An 18,877-nucleotide genomic window follows, 5' to 3' on the forward strand; every position below is an offset into this window, starting at 1 on the left:
GACTTAACACGACCCTGAGCGCAAACCAGCTTCCTTAAACTGGCCCAACAATGAAGGCTAATTAAGGTAGTATAAATAATACGCATTTCAAGGAGAAAAGTACATTATTATCTACAGTACTCTAACCGAGTACCGACACCCTACTAACTTGAGCGTCGGAGTGTTTTCTGCAGGTACCACCTCCGCTTAAGGAGCATGATGATTGAGAGGAGAGAAGCACAACAGGGAGTGCGAATGCATTAAGGAGTATCAAGAGTGTTGGACCGACTGAACACAGGAGTAGGAGCAATTGTTCTCTAGGCCCCAAACCCATTCGAGAACAACTTTGATATTGAATGGAACTTTGTTATAAACCTACAAGTTTCATATCATATAACAATCAAGATTAAGATTAATTTATAAATATCATCGTCCTTTAATCTATAAAAGCTTATTTATAGGACATAATTGTTATTAAGCTAAATTATTAAGTTTTAAAGTACATAAAGAGTGTCTATTTTAGGTTATTAAGTTGGATAAATATTTTTGACTAAGATATTGTATTAGTGTTTTCAAATTTACAAGGTAAGAGAAAATTTCAAATATAAATATATATATATATATATATCACTACTAGAAAATCATGAAATAGAAACCAATTTGTACAAACCAAAATAATTAGTTGCAATAGTAACTAAATTAGAGACCATTTTAGAAACTAAAAAGAAATTTGGTTTCTAAATTAGTTTATATTATTTTCTATTATTGTTAAATAGTTTCTAAATTGGTATCTAATTAGCAACCAAAATTTTTGCTACCAAATTTAGAAACTAAATAATTGGTAGTTAAAACCTTAATTGCTAATTAGATACCAATTTAAAAACTATTTAACAATAATAGAAAATAATATATTTTAATTTAGAAACTAATTTTTTTTTTAGTTTCTAAAATGGTGTCTATTTTAGTTCCTATTGTAACTAATTATTTTGATCTTTAAAAATTGTTTCTATATATAATTGTTCATACATTTTAATTATGTTAAACTCAAAAACTAAATACGAATCAGTATCACGATTTTTACTTGCACCTGCTCCCGAGGAGAGTTTAATGGAACCTTGGTAATCGATGTTGATGTTGAAGCACCACTTTTCTTTTCTTTTCTTTGGGGGCTTTGAATTTACAAAGGCAAAAGCCCAACCTTAACATGAAGTTGCAATGATCAAAATCCTTACCTATGATTTCTACATAAAAGAGGAAAGGTCATTGTATAAATGAGCATAAGAAAGATAAAAGCACTCAACATTAAACAAAATCCATACCCAAAAATTGAGTATTGAGTCTTCAACACGAGGAAGAGTGGGAAGATCTCAACTACCTATCGAACAAGAAAACTTTTCTATTTTCTCGATGTCTACCCTCTCATCACATGTTTGGCCCTAAATATGAATTTATCGGGTATTTGCCAATCAAGGAGAAACTAAAGTGTTTTATCCTAGAACATGAACAAAATCTTATTTATATCTCATTACTTCACTTCAAAAAAAACTTGCTTTTAATTGTATTGGTCTCTATTCAAAGAAACCTAATTGACATAGAGAACATATTTGAATTGGTAAAAGCATATAAATTCATTAATATTACAGTAATTAGTTACTATATTAACTAAATTAGATACTAATTTAGAGATTAAAAAATTAATCATATCTAAAAATAATAATTATTATTATTAATAAATTATAAAATAGTTTTTAATATTAATAAAAAATTAAATATTAAATTGATGTTATCCAAATAATTAATTCCCAAAAGAGAGAATATTTTGGGGAAAATAAAGTCAGAAATAGCTTATCTTGTAACGAAACTGTGCCTACCGTAATTATGTTTAACGTTTATCCAAACATGGACTTACAATGAATTTGGTATAGGAAATTTATTATTCGTGAGTACAAATTTAGTCTATTTGTCATCATTTTGGATATTTAGCATAGTTCAGTGGATTTGTGAAATAATTGCAGTGAGAAAATGATGTGTAATGTAGAGAGAGAGAGAGTGTGAGGGGATTTGTGGGTATAGTGGGTTTATCAGCATAAAAATATATATTGAATATATAGAACACTCAAAATGTTCCAATTCTGAGTATAAAATAAATGACTATATAAACAATATACATGCTTAGGATTAGGCCTACAAACACCCAAGCCTATTGTAGATACTCACTCAAATTATCTATAAACAAGTGAAATAAAAATCAATTTTAAAAACAAAAAATAATTAATTACTATAATAACTAAATTAAAAACTATTTTAAAAACTAAAAAAAATAATTTATAAATTAATTTTTACTATTGTTAAGTAGTTTCTAAATTGATATCTAATTAGCGATCAATGTTTTAACTATCAATTATTTAATTTTTAAAATTGATAGCAAATTTTTTTTATTATTAATTAGATATCAATTTAGAAACCATTTAACAATAATATAAACTAATTTAAAAACAATATTTTTTTTAGTCTCTAATAATTTTTACTAATAATTTTTTGTTTTTAAAATTGATCTCCCACCTCCTGTTAACACATCCACCCAAAAAAAACCTTTTCAATTATAAACAACCTCTATATCTTAAACCTATTCACCTCACTAATTTTTCAACACGAGTGTTCTTATAACAAAATAAAAAATACAAATAGTAACAGTTCATTAATATATTATATATATATATATATATATATATTGTGTGAACGGATTCTTATAGTCAATCAATTGCTTTCTACCAGACCTTGCTTGTACCTACCCTAGGCATTTCTAGGGTTCTTACTTTTTTTATAACATGCAGCAGACAAATTCTCAGAATTGGAGAAGTATAGTAGAAAGATATACGCGTACCCCACTTCTGTAGAAACAAAGAAGGAAAACGCGGAAGCATACATCACAGAGGTTTCAATGATGTGTCGTGTTCCGTAAAACAGTTTGAATGGACGATCAAAGATGATGAGATTAAAAAAAAACAAAAAGTTGTGTTACAAGACACTTAGTGTTGAAAGGGTCATAAGATATTCATTCACACTGAATAAAAATATGTGTGTGGTAGGGATGTAGTGGTTATTATTCAATTAACAAGAGTGATGGAAAATCACAAAGAAACAGTAACAGATATATATCACGATTGTGACTGTGATTTTACATATATATGTGTGTGAAAGCAAGATGCTTAATTAATCATACATAATTAGGTGTAAATAATGGAAAAGACTTTTAAACTGAAGTCTAATCTAACAAGGGAAACACAGGGATGTTTTTAATGTCTTTTTATTATATTATTTTAATAAGTTAAAATTTAATATTTATATTAAGTTTAACTTTATATATTTATTCAAATAATATATATATATATATATAGGATTCATAATCTTTAATTTGAAGAAACAACATAAATCAGGATGAAAAACAGTAAATGTAATTATATTGTAAAATAGTGGTGTGCAGGTGGGTGAGTAATTTATCTGTAGTATTTATTTTTTCTTTATTTTTATATGTAATAAAATAACAGCTTTAATTTTTAAAATTTTAAAATATAATTAAAGAGAAAATAGTAACATAAAATGTATAACAAAATTATCACGTTATATTGTTATGGATAATAAATTTATTAGCTTCTATATAATAATAAACTTAAATATATTTTAATTCCTTAAATTTGAACTAAATTTCGTGTATTCCTTTAAATTTAAAATTCATCTTTGTAATCTTTATAATTTAGAATATATCTCTATCCAAATGTCTTATACCTTAAAATTGACAAAAATAATACTAAAAGAAAAAAAAATATCGGGATTGAATATTTAATAATGATAAGAATCACTACAAAAGTTATTAGATAGATTAGTTTTAGAGATACAAAAAATTTATTTAATATATTAACTAAATTATATATTATTTTAGAAATTAAAAAATTATTAGTATTGAAATAATTTTTATTATTAATAAATAATTTTATAAATTAATATTCAATGCTAATTAATTATATTTTAGAGTTATAGCTAAAATTTTAGTTGTTAAATAGATTTGAAAACTATTTATTAGTAATATAAATTATTTTAAATATCAATTAATTTCTAAAATATTATCTAATATAGTTAATATAGTGATTAATCATCTTTAATTTTTAAATTTAGTTTCTATTTAATGATTTTTTTAATAAATAAATAATGAAAGTAAACTATCAACTAAAAAATTTATTATTTTTGTCATACAAATGAATCTTTAATAATAGAGGACAAAAGACTCGAACATTTTTTTTTATAAAAATTAACAGGTTAATATATTAATTATAAATTTCATAAAAAGTTATTCTAAAAGATTAGAAATATATTTAAAACAATAAAAATATTAAAATGTAAACTATAAGACTTGAAATATTTTGTAGAAATATAATTTTAAAATATATATAAAAAAAAAATTATAAGTATAAATTTTAATCAAAATAATAACTTTATCATTAAACTAAAAGTCTATTTAAGAACGTAGTATAAGTGTCAGTATGATAAATCTTTGTTACGGGATAATTAATGTCATGTATAACAAATTTAATTTAAAAAATAACCAATATTGTGAATAGGTGGAGAGGAAAAAATTTCTCAAAAATATGTTTGACTTAAAAGGTATTAGGAAAGCGTAGTATTAAAAATCTTTTTTTCTTTTATTGTATTCTTATCAATTGGTGACAGGACTAATTAAATGTCGGTGTAGACTAATCGAGATTATGATATATTGGATTACTCGAGCATTGTCATCTTCTTAACTCTCTAGATTTCCGTACGACTAGAATTATCACATAACTATTCTGTTTAATGTTAATCATGGTAAAATGATCTAAAATTATGATTAAGAACGTTTAAACTTACTAAACATAGATTCAATTATTTGTACAACTACCAATCCGATCCAAATAGTATAGATAGATGTATGTTCTAAGATAAAAAATAATGACTCTTTAATAATTAAAATATTTTTTTTTATTACTTGGATGTTGAATTGTAGTTATAAATATCTCCATAATTGAACATTGGATTGAGTTTGGTAAACATGAGTTTGGATCAATCTAATTACCTAATCAATATAAACCAAATATTATAGAGAAAATTTTGGCTTCGTTTATTATCAGTTCAATTTGAATTATAAAATTAAAAAAATTACATATGTTTAGGTATCGAATTTGAACATTAGAACCCGAAACAATCCAAACAAACCTCCATATTAATTACTTCAAAAAAAAATTATGTGCTTAATTCTATAATTTATGCTGTCAAAACAAATTGTATAATATTTATTGTCTAGATCTTTCAATGTTATAACTTTATATTATATAATTCTATACTTTTAATTATTTTTTTTACATTATTCATTTTAGTTTGGATTGATTTTGTTATCTTATTTTTCATGTTATTTTTTATTAATTAATTAGATGATCCAATGACCCGGTTTCAGTTAACGAATGTGGACGGGTTACGAAAAATTCTTTGACAAAAACGGGTTCAACCTTAACCAACCTGAAATATTCAAATATGGCCGAAAAAAATGAAATAAATAATAAATAATTCAATATTAATATATTGAATTATCAAATGGTTCCTTTTTTGAAATAAATTAATATTTTTGAAAGAGTTTTTAAAAACTTCTTTATTAAAAATAATTCTATATTTTTGAATAGCAAAGTGTATCGAGAATAGATTCTTAAAGATATAAGGGTTATAATATTTTGATAACTAAATTTTTCTCTATACTCATTATATAATTTTTTATTAATTAACTTAATTTATATTTGAATTAAATGTCTCGATTCGTTATTTTATTATTAAAATTAGTTGTTTTTTTAAGCAGTTATGAATATTTATTTTTTCAAAAACATAGATGTTATTCTTTCACTTTCACTGTAGTAACCAATAATTAATTGTAGTACTTCTGGGCGCCGCCGTACCATGCAAAAAGACAGCCACTATTATATTATGCCCACAGATTTTATTGTACTGAAGGACACCTTTTCACTTCAAATCAAATATGAAGAGAAAATAATTTGGAAAAGAAGGTCATGTTGTTTTAATTAAATAGTTGTCTTTTTTAACATTTTTATTATTATTATTATTTTATATTTATATTTTTTCCACAACTCATGCTTAGTGATATTTGAATGGAAGAAGGTGAAATTTTGACAACCTTTAAACTTTCTTTTTGGAAAATATTAAAACCTTTATTTTCAATATTCAAAAGTCTATTTTCTCATGTGAGATGAGTTAATTTTGTCTGAAATAGAGATGCTTTTGGGTATCTATTCATCTCAATAAACCTATAAATGGTTTTTCAACCTGGTTTGTCTCTTTTCCTTTAGATTTTTTGCATGATGCCTTGTCAACTAATATTAAGATGTTGTCATCTTTATTTGATAAATTTTGTGTGACAGTGTCATAATTCTCAGAAAATCTGAATGTCACTTTAATTGTTTGAACTATAATAAGAAACTAGAGATTTCTTGTGTGTATTTCTCCAATGATAAAAAGAACTTCAAAAGATATTTATTTTTAAATCAATTAATATGATTAATTCTTTTCTTAGTTCTTGTGGATTTTTTTATTTATAAATGAGATGCAATAAGCATTTCTTAAACAAATTATATTTTGAAGAAAATGAACTCTTGAATAGTGTATGAATTATTCAATGAAATTAATTCTTATAAATAAAAGAAAAAGTGCAATGATTAGCAGTAATTGGCAAGTGGATATTTGGGATTGGGAATTGGTCACAGGCAACACCCTGGGACCCACAGAGACCATTTATCAGGACCACAACCATCACAGCCGTGACAGGCAGGTGAGGCAATGATAGTTGCTGTTGGTGGCTCTTTTTTTAGGGCAGTGCAGTGTCTTGGTCGCAGGTCAAACCAGTCACCGCCACTGCCACCGAGATTGCCACGCTTTTTCCTTTCTCTTTCCTCGACTTGGTCCCTTCTCCCCACCACCATTTTCATTTCGTCACTCGTACTATTTTCCTTCATAATCTCTCTTTCTCTCCTCCTTCCTTCAAACTCATAATCTTAAACATGGTTCTTCATTATTTTCAGTGCCATGCTTCGCTTTCAGTCAAGATTAAATCTCTTCCTTTTTTCATATTTTTTCCTTTCGTGGGTTGCTATCCTAATTGAATGCTCCCCACTTAAGCCTTAATCACCATCAATTCTGCTTTGTAACTATTTCTTTTCTTGATCTTTTTTGTTGGGTGGGGCACTTATGGCCTATGAGGGAAGGACATCGTCAATTGAGCAAAAGTGGGACTTTTTTTTTTTGTTTTTGTTTTTTTGGAGGTAATAAGAAAAGATAATTATGAGCTTCCACACGTGCTACACTTTACTTTTGATAAAGTTTCCTTGGAACCGTTGGGTTTTGTTGTTCGTGGTGCTCGTGCTTCTTCTCAATGGTAGAGCTGCACGAAAGCACTGTGAACTCTCTGAATTCTCCTTCACACGATCAACTTAGTGGCGATTTTGCTGTTTTAACAAGTGCTCATTTGACGCCTCTGACTTCACTGTTTGAAAGATTCTTTAATTATTGATGGTGGGTAGTGGCATGTTTGGAGTGTGCGATGATGATGATTTGGAATTAATCGACTTGGCTCTGTTGGAAGGCTTCTTCTTATCGTCTTCGCTATAGAGGGTAATTCATTTCTCCCTCTTTCTGTGCTATTGTGTAATCCAAATTACTTTCAACCCTCACATTCTATTCTCATCTTATGTTCAAATTGTTTCCAATATACTAAACTCATGTCATCTCATAGAACGGATTATTTGTTTGCCTCTTTTTCATGTTCCAGACTGGCTTCAATTTCTTTGTTCGGCAGTTTGATTTCAGTGTAAATTGACTGAAAGATGAAAATCAAGATTTATGTTTAAGTTCATTTATACGATTTGCAAAACTTGTAGACTTGCAGTAGTATCGTTTAGGTAATGATGATACCATAGATTCACTTTATTGGCTGGAATATCCCAACTTGAATCCCCAAATCTTCTCTTTCCCTTCTTATGCTTACTTTCATGTGGGGGTTTTACTGCGTTTTGAGATTAATACTACCCGGGACACTCTTTCGTAGTAACTTCTGAGTTTTGAATATTGCAGAAAAGGTATTACCTTAACTGCTGAAAACCATAAATTAATAGGAGTTAGATACTTAACACGTTGTAATTTCTCTTTAAAGCTCTATGCATGATTTTGTATAAGAAGTGAACTAACTAGCTTAATGTTCTTTCCCTTTGTAGCCTAGGATACTCTCCTGAATGGGAACTGATGGCAGTGAACTGGTAGAGACATTACCAAATCCTTCCTCTTTTAAGGTACTGGAAAGAATTGAATTTGATTATGTTATATTGAGGATGCTTATTATTGACATTGTACATTCAGTTCTTCTTAAATTGGTACTGTTTGGATGGATTCATTTTTTATTAAAAAAATATAAACCATTTCCTCAGTCAATCACTGAGTTATACTTTTCAAATTAATTGCCTTTGTTCTTTTTTTTCTTCTTGTATCTGTTTGATCTAGAAGAAAAAGGCGCTGACTTTATAGCTTGCCTTTGACTTTTAAGATATGTGGGTGCTTTTTCAAAGAAGAATGTTTGGTGGACACCCCAATGGAAGTCTATACCCAGTCGGAGAAAGAAATAGTGAAGAGAGAAGTGATAAATGTCGTAGGTGGTATTATATGATAAAAATAGATAGATAGATAGATAGAAAGGAAAAAAAGAAAAGGGGTATTAATTGAGTATTTGCACTATTGGGGTGTTAAAAATAATACTCCTTTTCGACTACTTTGCATATTGGAACTAAGAATTTTATTGATTGTAATTTCGTGTTTGAAGGTGCATCGTGCAATGTGCACGGAACTCAGGAAATTAGTTGCTAGAATCTTGCGGATAATTCCACGTATAGAAGAAGCACGTCCTTGCGGAATGCAGGCTCTGTGTTTGCTCAACAGTGCAATTGACAAAGCCGCACAACTACTACTATACTGCTCTGAATCTAGTAAACTCTACCTGGTGTGTAGTTCTTCTTATTATTTCAGCTATTCTTTGCAAAATTCAAATTTTTTCAAACAAATGATCGTATCAACAGTTGTACTATCACATCAAATTGAGCAAAGATATGGATAAACAATTATTATGATGCGTAGAAAATTATTGAGCAACTGCAGTTACATATGATATAATCATTGATTATGGTAGTAGCAAGCTAATTCAGTTGGTTCTAATATCACTTTCAGGCAATGACAGGGGATTCCATACTCTCAAAATGCCAGAAGGCAAGAAAATCGATAGTAAAAAACTTAGTCCAGATTCTGAATATGGTTCCGGTGATGTTGGCTGCAGAGGTTAGTCCAATTTTATTTGTCTTGTATTGCTAAATAGCCACATGTGAATCAGACAGTTCTCATAATTCATAAAATCCATTTGATGATTAAATGAAATATATCCACACAATGCTGAAGAATTTGTTTTCTAGTTGAATATTGTGGATGGCCGCATTATTGATGCTTTGAAATATCTGATTTTTTGTTTTATTTTATTCACTGCATTGGCTTGTTCTGTTTGTTACATTGTATATTCATTTTAATGCTTTTTGTTGGTGTTGCAATGTCTCTTTGCAGATTTCTCTACTAATTGGTGATCTTGAGTGTGTTACATTTGGCCTCAACTCAGCGGAAGAAGCAGCTGGGAAGGTTTTGAAACAATTGCTCCAGCAAGATTCTTCAACATCAGATAATGATTCAATGGAAGAATCTGAAATAAAACATTTTCAGTTTGTAGCAGCAAGACTTAGTATTACATCCTCATCGGCCATCTTAATAGAGAAACGATCGATTCAGAAGTTGCTAAAACAAGTCAGACCAAATAAACAGCAAAAAGAGATTGTCTTGAAAAATCTTTTGTATCTCCTTCTAAAGCACAAAAAATCAATCACCGGAGAACAAATTGAGGTCTATTTCCAAAGTGAAGGACCAATCACAACTGAGAACTCAGTTCACGAGTCTCAAAGCATCCTTCCTGTCAAGTCAGGCCCATACTTGAACCATGATCAATATAGGACTCAGGCCAATGAGTTGGGCAGACTTACACCTCCTGAGGAATATACATGCCCAATATCTTTAAGGTTGATGTATGACCCTGTTGTCATTGCTTCAGGAGAAACATATGAAAGGATGTGGATACAAAAGTGGTTTGATGAGGGTAATACTATATGCCCGAAAACAAAAAAGAAACTGGAACATATGGCATTGACTCCAAATGTTGTCTTCAAGGACCTAATATTAAAGTGGTGTGAAACTAATGGAGTCTCCATTCCTGACCCAAATAGACAAGTGCAACATTTGCATTCATGGGAAGCTTCCTTCAATTCCATTAAGAGTTTTGGAAGTTCTTTGTATGATTTAAACTTCCAAATGGATCTTAGTAACTTGTCACTTGGATCTTTAGAGACCAGTTATAATTCAGATTCCTTTCATGCTAAGGCCAATCATGGCTTAGATTTGATATTGAACAAGACCGGTGCCAATTCTCCCAGGCATCAATCTCATGCAGGGATTCATGATGTTGTTCTGATGCCCTTGTCTAAACTCCATGAACGTCAATGGAAATCTCAATGCCAACTCATTGAAGATATGAAAATAGATTTCAAATGCAATAACCATACTCTTTGCTCTGTGCCATCTGAGAATTTCATTGACCCACTCACGAGATTTCTGAGCACTGCCTGTGAGAGACATGATGTAAAAGCTCTGAGATCTGGAACTAAATTGCTGTTGGAATTTATGAAGTGCTGCCGGTACAACTTCTTTTTCCCTTGCAATTTGGTTCTTGGTTCATTGTTAGTTATTTCGATTAGCTTGCATTTGTCTGGTTTAATTTGTTACCTTGTTAATTTTATGGATTTTTTTAACAATTATCGGTTGAAAAGCTAGATTTACGTGGTGTAGAGTAACAAGGAAAGATACTTGAACTTTTCTTCTATGTTAAAACTCATTCCAAGTACTTGGCCAATACATTAAGATTATTGTTTCTTTTAATTTTGAATATTTATCTTTGTTCGTGTTTTTGATATTGGAATGACTTCTTTGTGCTTTTCATGTAGCAATGGTATGACCAATTTAAGTGAAGATACATGCATTATGTTGGCAAGTCTTCTTGACACAGACGTGATTGGTGAAGCTCTTACCATAATGGGAGAGTTGGCAGGAAACTGGTGTGAGAAAGCTAACATTGCTGCTTCCACTGTACTCACTTCTATTTCAAAGATCCTTGATTTGGGTAGCAAAGAGTTCCAAGGAAAAGCTATTAAAATAATGCTTAATTTTTCATCCAATAGTCAAATTTGTCACTACATGGTATCTCTCGGATGCATCCCAAAATTACTGCCATTTTTTGAAGATAAAACCCTTTCAAGAGACTGTATACATATTTTGAAAAACCTTTGTGATACTGAAGAGGGTAGGGTTTCTGTGGTTGAAACAAAAGGATGCATATATTCTGTTGTTGAAATACTTGGGACTGGCAGTGATGAGGAAAAAGAACCGGCACTTGATATTCTACTCTCTTTATGCTCTCAACGTGTGGAATACTGTCAGATGATTATGGATGAGGGGATTATTCCTTCTCTTGTGGACATCTCCAATTCAGGAAGTGATATGGCAAAGGCTTTTGCACTTGAACTACTACGTCTTTTGAGGACGGAGTTTGAGGATGAAGACTCCTATGAGCCAAATTTCAATGCCTCTCAAGAATCTACCAATCTCTATCAAGAAAAGAAATCACCAAAGAAACCTTCCATTTTGAAGAGACTATCAATCTTCTCAAAATCCAGTTCAGTTGCACCAAAAAACAAGAGATGAAAATGAGTTTCTATGCATTTTGACCTTTTATATATACCCTCCATAACCTTTTTGTGGGGGACTACAGATTATGCTGATAAGAGACATTTTTAATTTCTGGATGGCAGATAGGATTTTTAGATTGCCTCTTTTAATATTTTCTGACCAAGCCATGCCAAATCTCGCCTTGAAGCATTTATAGCCTGCTGCATAATTTTGTTCAGTAACTGCTAACTGCATAAAGTAGTGTTTTTTCTTCTGGTGTCTAGTTATTTTAGCATGTCAAGTCAGTGATAGGGAGATAATTGAGTAGTTCTCCTCTTTCTCCTCTCCTCCCGAGATGTTAAAGGGATGTTTGTCGCTTGTAACTTGGTGGTCACGGATAGTTATAGGAACAGCCTTCGTTGCTACGGCATTGACCTTCCTTTCCATTTCGTATTGTATATTTTTAACTATATATTTTGAGAACTGATTTTAAGGTAGATATTTTGAATGGTTTATATGGTTCAAATATCATACTCTGTCTATCTTATCATATTTTATGTTCAGAACTCCTTTTCATTGAAACCGTCTTCTAACACTAACCATTAACAAACATTCACATAATATCTGCGACTATTTCTTTTCCCTTTAACCCCTTTTTGCTTTCATGGATGTAATGTTCAAGAGGAAGGATGTGAGTGGATATCCATGGTTTGGATCAAGGGATGTGCAGGGAAGTGAAGGAGAGGATATACGTGTGAACAGTAAATATCCTCTCCCCTCAAAATGAAGAGATGTAGAAGGAAAGTCATGTCAGCATCCCTTATTCCCAAATTTACCCTCATTTAAATGTATCACAATGCTTCATTGGAATGTATTAGTATTTTAAAAAATTTATTGTACAATGTTTAAAATATATATATATATATATATATATATATAATATTTAAAATGAAGAAACAAATCATAATAAATTTTAAGGAAGTTTTAAGTTTGTTTATTATTTTATAAAATATTATAAATCAGTGTAAAAAAAATATAGTTAAATAAAATATTTCATTTATATATTAGTTATTAGAGTAGATCAGGTGATACCTATTTTTCAAGTTCTAATCAGATATTTTATTAAATGTGGTTGAATTTAATTTTTCTTAAAGAAAAAAATATACTATATCTAATTAAAATTGAAAATATTACCTGAGTTGGATCATGGTCATCACCAAAAGGTTATACTAAACATTTTTCATTTTATTTTATACTAAATATTTAATTTGTTCAATACAAAAAAATCCCTAAAAACAATCCATCACTTAAAATAATTTTATTCTAACTTAAATTATTCATTAGAAACTGAAAATATAATTAATATATTTTCACGTATTTTTACATAATTTATTGATAAAAACTACACTTTATTATAAATATTAGTTATTAAATAAATTTAACTAACACAAATATTTAATAAAATAAAAAAAATTAATTATTGAACTATATCGGATTATACTACTAATACGTTTTTATCCTTATTTTTTATGAAATCCTTTTCTATGGTTAATTAAGTTATATTTTTGTTATGTTGTATTTTTTAGATTGCTTTATTGTGAAGTTTTTTAATATTAAAAAATAGTAATTTTTTATTTATATAAGATGTGATTTATTTTTTAATTTTATAGTATATGTTTAATATTTAAAGAAATTATTTGAAATTCTGTTTTTATTTATTTGTTATGTTTATATTAATATATTTCTATATATAGTTATTATGTTTTTGAGTTATAATTTATTTTATTATAATTTTTTATGAAATTTTTTTTTATTGTTAATTACGTTATATTTTTGTTGTTGTAGTATTTTTTATTTTTCATTTCTAGAGGGTTTTTAATAGGGATGGCAAAGCGGGCCAGCCCGCCCCGCATTGGCCCGCCCCGCGTTTGGTCCGCAAAAATGCGGGACGGGTTGGCCCGCCCCGCAAAGTTATTGCGGGCTAGAATTCCCGACCCGCCCCGCATAAGAGCTGGCCCGCAGGTTTTTTCTTTTTTTAAAAAAAATTAAATATTTATTTTTTTACATTTTGTTATTAAAAAATTGTCAAATTAAACCTATATATTTGTTATTATCAAACCTAATTTTTTTCCCTTCCTTTTCAAATATAGTCAAACATCAAAACATTAAGATAAATATCAAATATCACTATTCTTCCACTTCCAAAACATTAAAAATACCTAATTCCAAAACATTAAACATAAACATTAATTCAAAAACATTAAACATAAACATTATTGACATTCTTCCATTTCAATAACATTGGATGCCACCTTAGTAGAACCTTCATCCATTTTTTCATAATTATAATTTTCCCCGTCATCTGCATATATTAAAACAATGACAATTAATTAATTAATTTTTCATAAAAATAATACAATAAAAATAAGATAACTTTTGGCTCAATTGATGGTTTGGTCATCGGTAACTTCTAAAATACCCTCTGCTTATTTCTCCTTCTCTAACTGGTGTCTTGCTCCTTTATCGTGTTTGAAATTGATTTAATTGGCATGACCCAGTTTAGGTTGCTCTGCTGCTATTAAGTGTCAATATTTTTTTCTTGCGGGTTTGCGGGCCAGCCCGCCCCGCCCCGCAACTGGCCCGCGCGGGTTGCGGGCTAATGCGGGGTGGGCTAATGCGGGTTGAAAAAGTCATCCCGCCTCGCGTTTTTTACCTGCGGGCCGGCCCGCATGGCCCGCCCCGCTTTGCCATCCCTAGTTTTTAATATTAAAAAATAATATCTTTTTATTTATATAAGATTTGATTTATTTTTCAATTTTATTACTTGAACTTCTGTTTTTATTTAATTTGTTGAATACATATTTTTTTTCTAATTATAGTTTTTATATTATACATATTTACATTTAACATATATTTTTTTAATTATAATTTTTAAATTTACGAAATGTGTGAAAGTTTTTCATTTTTAAACAAAAACAACTCATTTTATTATTAATTTTTTTAATAGGTAAGGGTTAATTTGTAAAGTTACAATTCACACCTTTAAACAAAATTAAAATTTCATCATAATCATCACATCACTCACAAACTCCCATAAACTTTCCTCACACATTCCCTAACATACCCCAATTCAAACACCCTCACTTTCTTCACACTTTCCTCACACATCCACTCCCTCAAATTCTCACACATCCCCTCCTCAATCCAAACAGAGCCTAAAAGAATAGCAACCATGATAGAAGATTAATCTCTGTTATGCGTAAGAGTAAGTATAATCAATATGCTACACCAGTGTGTATATGTGAACTGTGTTTAACATCAAACTAGTTTTATACTTAGTTAGGCAGATAAAGAGATAGATTGAACTGTTTTTTTTATTGTAATACTGTCACTTTTTAGAGTATACATTATAGGACAAGAAGAGAGGAACAAGCCATTTCAATATTTCACTCAACAATTCTACAGGGATTATGCAAAACAATAAAGCTTTTTATCTCGTTGCTATATGGTGGTTCAGATGCAAGTGTTCCTTCACAAGTTGCAGCATAATCTGCATAGAATAAGAAAAGGAAACAATAGAACTAAAACTCTGATCCCTTGAAGATTCTATGCACATCTCTGTAGATCCGTCCAGAATTGAAAAAATATTATGTTTAAATCAATCAGATTACATATGAAAAGTGACTTCATTTAATGTAATTAGTTCTTTTAATAATCATTTTAAGAGTGCTGCATTTTCCCTCTCGTTTTAAAAGTGAAACTAAACAACCTTTTTTTCTGTTTTAAAAATTAGGTTTAAATAATTATCAAATCTTTTAAAAACTTAAAAACTAGTATAATCATTTTGTTATCCAAATTTGTTATTTTTAATTTTAAACCTAATTTTAAAACCAATCGTTGCTGTTCCTTTTTACCAAATAGAACAAGTACAATAAAAAAATTAGATTTTCACTACCACACCCTAATTTCAGCCTTTAAAAACTTGAAAACTTAAACTAAAATATCGTCCTTTTGTTGTTGTTGTTGTTTTCTTGTTCAATTCAACATCCTTCCCCATTTGGTTTCTCTTCCCAGTAGTTGAAGAAGCTTGAAAAATAAAAGCGGGGAAAGAAAAAGGAGAGAGGTAGGGTTGTTTGAGGTTTCAGAAATGGCAGCAGAATCATCAGAGGGCGAAGAAGAAACAAAGTTGAGCGGAGGAAACCAATTGCTGATGGTTGACGATGACTTAACGGAGATGGGGAAAAAAGCCGCTTGGAGCGTCAGTTCTTGCAAACCCGGTAACGGTGTTTCCTCTCTCCGTGACGATAACCTCGAAACCTATTGGCAGTAACTCCTTCACTCGCTACACTCTCTTTCTCTTATCTTCACTCGCATTCTCAATCACGCTCTCCGTGCTTTCAGATCCGACGGAGCGCAACCCCATTTGGTTAATATTCAGTTTCAGAAGAAAGTTAGACTTCAAGTACGTGCACGGCACACCCCTCTTGCAAATAAAATTTAACTATGCTTTCTAAGTGCTAAATTTGTAATCTTTTTTGTTGTTGCAGCTAATTGTGCTGTACGTGGATTTCAAGCTGGACGAGAGTTACACGCCTAGCAAAGTTTCCATCCGTGCCGGTGATGGGTTTCACAACTTGAAGGTAATTTTATTAGTTTGGGTTTGATTGAGAAGGTTGATTTGGTTGTTGTGGTTGTTGATGAATGATGGGTTTGGGAACATTTGTAGGAGATTAAGACCGTGGAACTTGTGAAGCCAACTGGGTGGATCTATCTATCGTTGTCTGGAGTTGATCCTAGGTAAGTATTTTCTGGTCAGTGTGTGTGTGTGAGTGTTTAATGGGGGACATGATAGTTTATTGTAGGGAATTTAAGGGAACCTCAGTGAAAGTGAACCAATCCTGTTTTTTCTAGTTTGTCTGAATAAATTTCTCTATAAACACTTACAGAAGAAAAAAAAAAGATTTTGACAAGTCTTGTGTCGAGGGATTAATACAACACTCCTCTTTTAGTCAGACTTGGGACTGGCAATGATTGCACTTATAGAGTTAAGGTGTCATGTGACTGACTTCATCTAGCTACTGTTGTATTGTTGGAGTGATAAGATCAACATGGACCATGCATTTTGATTAAATTGTGTTTGAGGCAATATGCTGTGCCTACTGCTTAATGTTCTTCTGAAGAAGTGACTGAATTCTTGGCTTTTTTTTGTTGAAGTCTAACTGATTTTTATTTGAATTCTTACTCCTTATATATCTGGATTTATGTTCAAGGCTTTGAGGATGTTTTCCAATTGTGAACTGAGAAATTAGATAGGGTAGGATATGTAGTCATACTACTTGAAGATGTGTTTGTTGGTACATAGGAATGTAATAATCAGTTCTTGTTTCATTTCATCTGTTGAACCACTGGATTGATTGTCTTTCATTGTTACCCTAAAATTGATATTGTGAATGAGTCTCAATGGTTGTAACCAAAATAATGCAATGTAACTTAAGGACTGCTTCTCCTTCGTATTAGCATACTTGTTAATTGAATCTTGTAATTGTCTTTCACCAATCACAGGGATACCTTTGTGAACACTTTCATGTTGCAAATTGCTGTGTTGTCAAACCATCTCAATGGAAGGGATACTCATGTGCGGCAAATCAAAGTTTATGGGCCTCGACCGTGAGTCTCCCTTTACTTTTGAAACAATTTCTTTGATGCAGTTATAAATTTATTAATTAATGTCTTTCTATGTAAACCACTGTTGCAGGAATCCTATTCCACACCAGCCATTTCAATTTACTTCAAGGGAGTTCATCACCTACTCTTCTATAAGATGATAGTTTATGGTAAAAGTAAATGAAGCCAACCTGGTTTTAAATCAAAGGATGCCGCCATTAAGTGATTGTATCATCTGGAATATCTGAAACCAAATCACTACTGACCGAAATGTCAAATATATTTCACTTCAATATTCTTAAAAATTGTCATCAGTAAATGTGGCCATCAGTAATTCAGTACCCTCTGTGCCTGTCAAGTATTTACATTTTGTTTTACATGTGTTTGTGCTCTATGGTAGTAGCTGGAGATTCAAATTCAAGAGTTCTATATTTATTGACAAAACAACTTGTGCATTGTGTGAAATTTATTCCCTCTTTGTCATCATCATTGTTTCTTACTTCTCACCGAAAAACTATGATGAAAATTGGCACTAAGGCCAAGATACCATTGTCTAGTATTGGTTCATGTAATTCCACTGCTAGAGAATATATTCTACAAGCAACTTCTGTGTTATTCTTTCCAGGATTCTAATGTGGTTACTAGCTAATAGTAACTTCAAATAAATCAATATCTCATTCCAATGTGCTTGTCTCTTCTATCTTGACATTTTCTGTTTGGATTATTTTGCCTTGAGATGTTGTCTCCATTTGTTTTATGATTAATTTACAGAGTAACTTAAATCATTATTTTACACCTTTTGTAGACACAAATGATAAAATTGAATGTTGACTAGTTTTGGGGTTCATAACTTAAGACGGCTTTTCATTACTCTAAAATTTATATTGGACCTGAAAGACTAAAAGTGTGGAGGCATTCTAAATCGTTGAAAAGACTGTTTCTTCCTGCACCTCCATACCTTCTTCTCTCACTTTCATAAATTTTCAAATTTCCAAAAATACCCCTCTATAATATATAATATATCGGATTACGTAATCAGGAAGTTAAGTCTTTTTTCATATGCATGATTAGTTTCTGAATTACATAATCTGGAAGTCTTTTTTCAGAAGTATGATTACTTCCTAGATTACATAATCCATAAGTCTTATTTAGTTTTCGGATTATGTAATCCGGAAGTCTTTTTTTAAATGAGTTCCCGAATTACATAATCCGAAAATTACTCTATGGGAGTAGCACAAGAAGGATAAAAATGTATTTTCATGTTGTGTATGAGGTGGCAGAAGAAAATGTGGAGGTGCAGGAAGAAACAGTACGTTGAAAAACAATGTGATGAATAATTGATTGACTC

General features: G+C 30.4%; 2 protein-coding genes across 4 annotated transcripts; both read left to right on the forward strand.

Moving 5' to 3' along the window:
* Positions 1–6,835: 6,835 nt before the first annotated feature.
* LOC137808396 (U-box domain-containing protein 5) lies at positions 6,836–12,391 on the forward strand. 3 transcript variants are annotated; one of them, XM_068609475.2, is made up of 6 exons: positions 6,836–7,680; positions 8,280–8,354; positions 8,879–9,055; positions 9,280–9,387; positions 9,664–10,838; positions 11,145–12,391. In XM_068609475.2, exons 2-6 carry the CDS (start codon positions 8,298–8,300, stop codon positions 11,899–11,901), a joined length of 2,274 nt encoding a protein of 757 aa, XP_068465576.1. In that variant the 5' UTR covers positions 6,836–7,680; positions 8,280–8,297; the 3' UTR covers positions 11,902–12,391. The 3 variants fall into 3 exon arrangements, with proteins under 3 accessions (XP_068465576.1, XP_090155874.1, XP_090155875.1); XM_090299748.1 differs by having other exon boundaries at positions 6,909–8,144; XM_090299749.1 differs by lacking the exon at positions 6,836–7,680 and adding an exon at positions 7,838–7,967.
* A 3,479-nt stretch (positions 12,392–15,870) lies between these two features.
* Positions 15,871–18,212, forward strand: APC10 (anaphase promoting complex 10). The gene is made up of 6 exons (XM_068609476.2): positions 15,871–16,191; positions 16,267–16,327; positions 16,413–16,505; positions 16,592–16,662; positions 17,428–17,532; positions 17,621–18,212. Exons 1-6 carry the CDS (start codon positions 16,013–16,015, stop codon positions 17,688–17,690), a joined length of 579 nt encoding a protein of 192 aa, XP_068465577.1. The 5' UTR covers positions 15,871–16,012; the 3' UTR covers positions 17,691–18,212.
* The last annotated feature ends 665 nt before the right edge of the window (positions 18,213–18,877 follow it).

The sequence above is a fragment of the Phaseolus vulgaris genome, chromosome 3 (genome assembly GCF_051622355.1).
Source record: "Phaseolus vulgaris cultivar YP4 chromosome 3, ASM5162235v1, whole genome shotgun sequence".
In the NCBI taxonomy this organism is placed as follows: Eukaryota; Viridiplantae; Streptophyta; class Magnoliopsida; order Fabales; family Fabaceae; genus Phaseolus; species Phaseolus vulgaris.

Coding starts and splice junctions, on each gene's coding strand:
- LOC137808396 (XM_068609475.2), top strand. CDS start 8,298: ATGGGAACTGATGGCAGTGAACTGGTAGAGACATTACCAAATCCTTCC. Junction 8,355..8,878: donor CAAATCCTTCCTCTTTTAAG/GTACTGGAAAGA, acceptor TCGTGTTTGAAG/GTGCATCGTGCAATGTGCAC. Junction 9,056..9,279: donor AATCTAGTAAACTCTACCTG/GTGTGTAGTTCT, acceptor TATCACTTTCAG/GCAATGACAGGGGATTCCAT.
- APC10 (XM_068609476.2), top strand. CDS start 16,013: ATGGCAGCAGAATCATCAGAGGGCGAAGAAGAAACAAAGTTGAGCGGA. Junction 16,192..16,266: donor AACCTCGAAACCTATTGGCA/GTAACTCCTTCA, acceptor CCGTGCTTTCAG/ATCCGACGGAGCGCAACCCC. Junction 17,533..17,620: donor AAAGTTTATGGGCCTCGACC/GTGAGTCTCCCT, acceptor CCACTGTTGCAG/GAATCCTATTCCACACCAGC.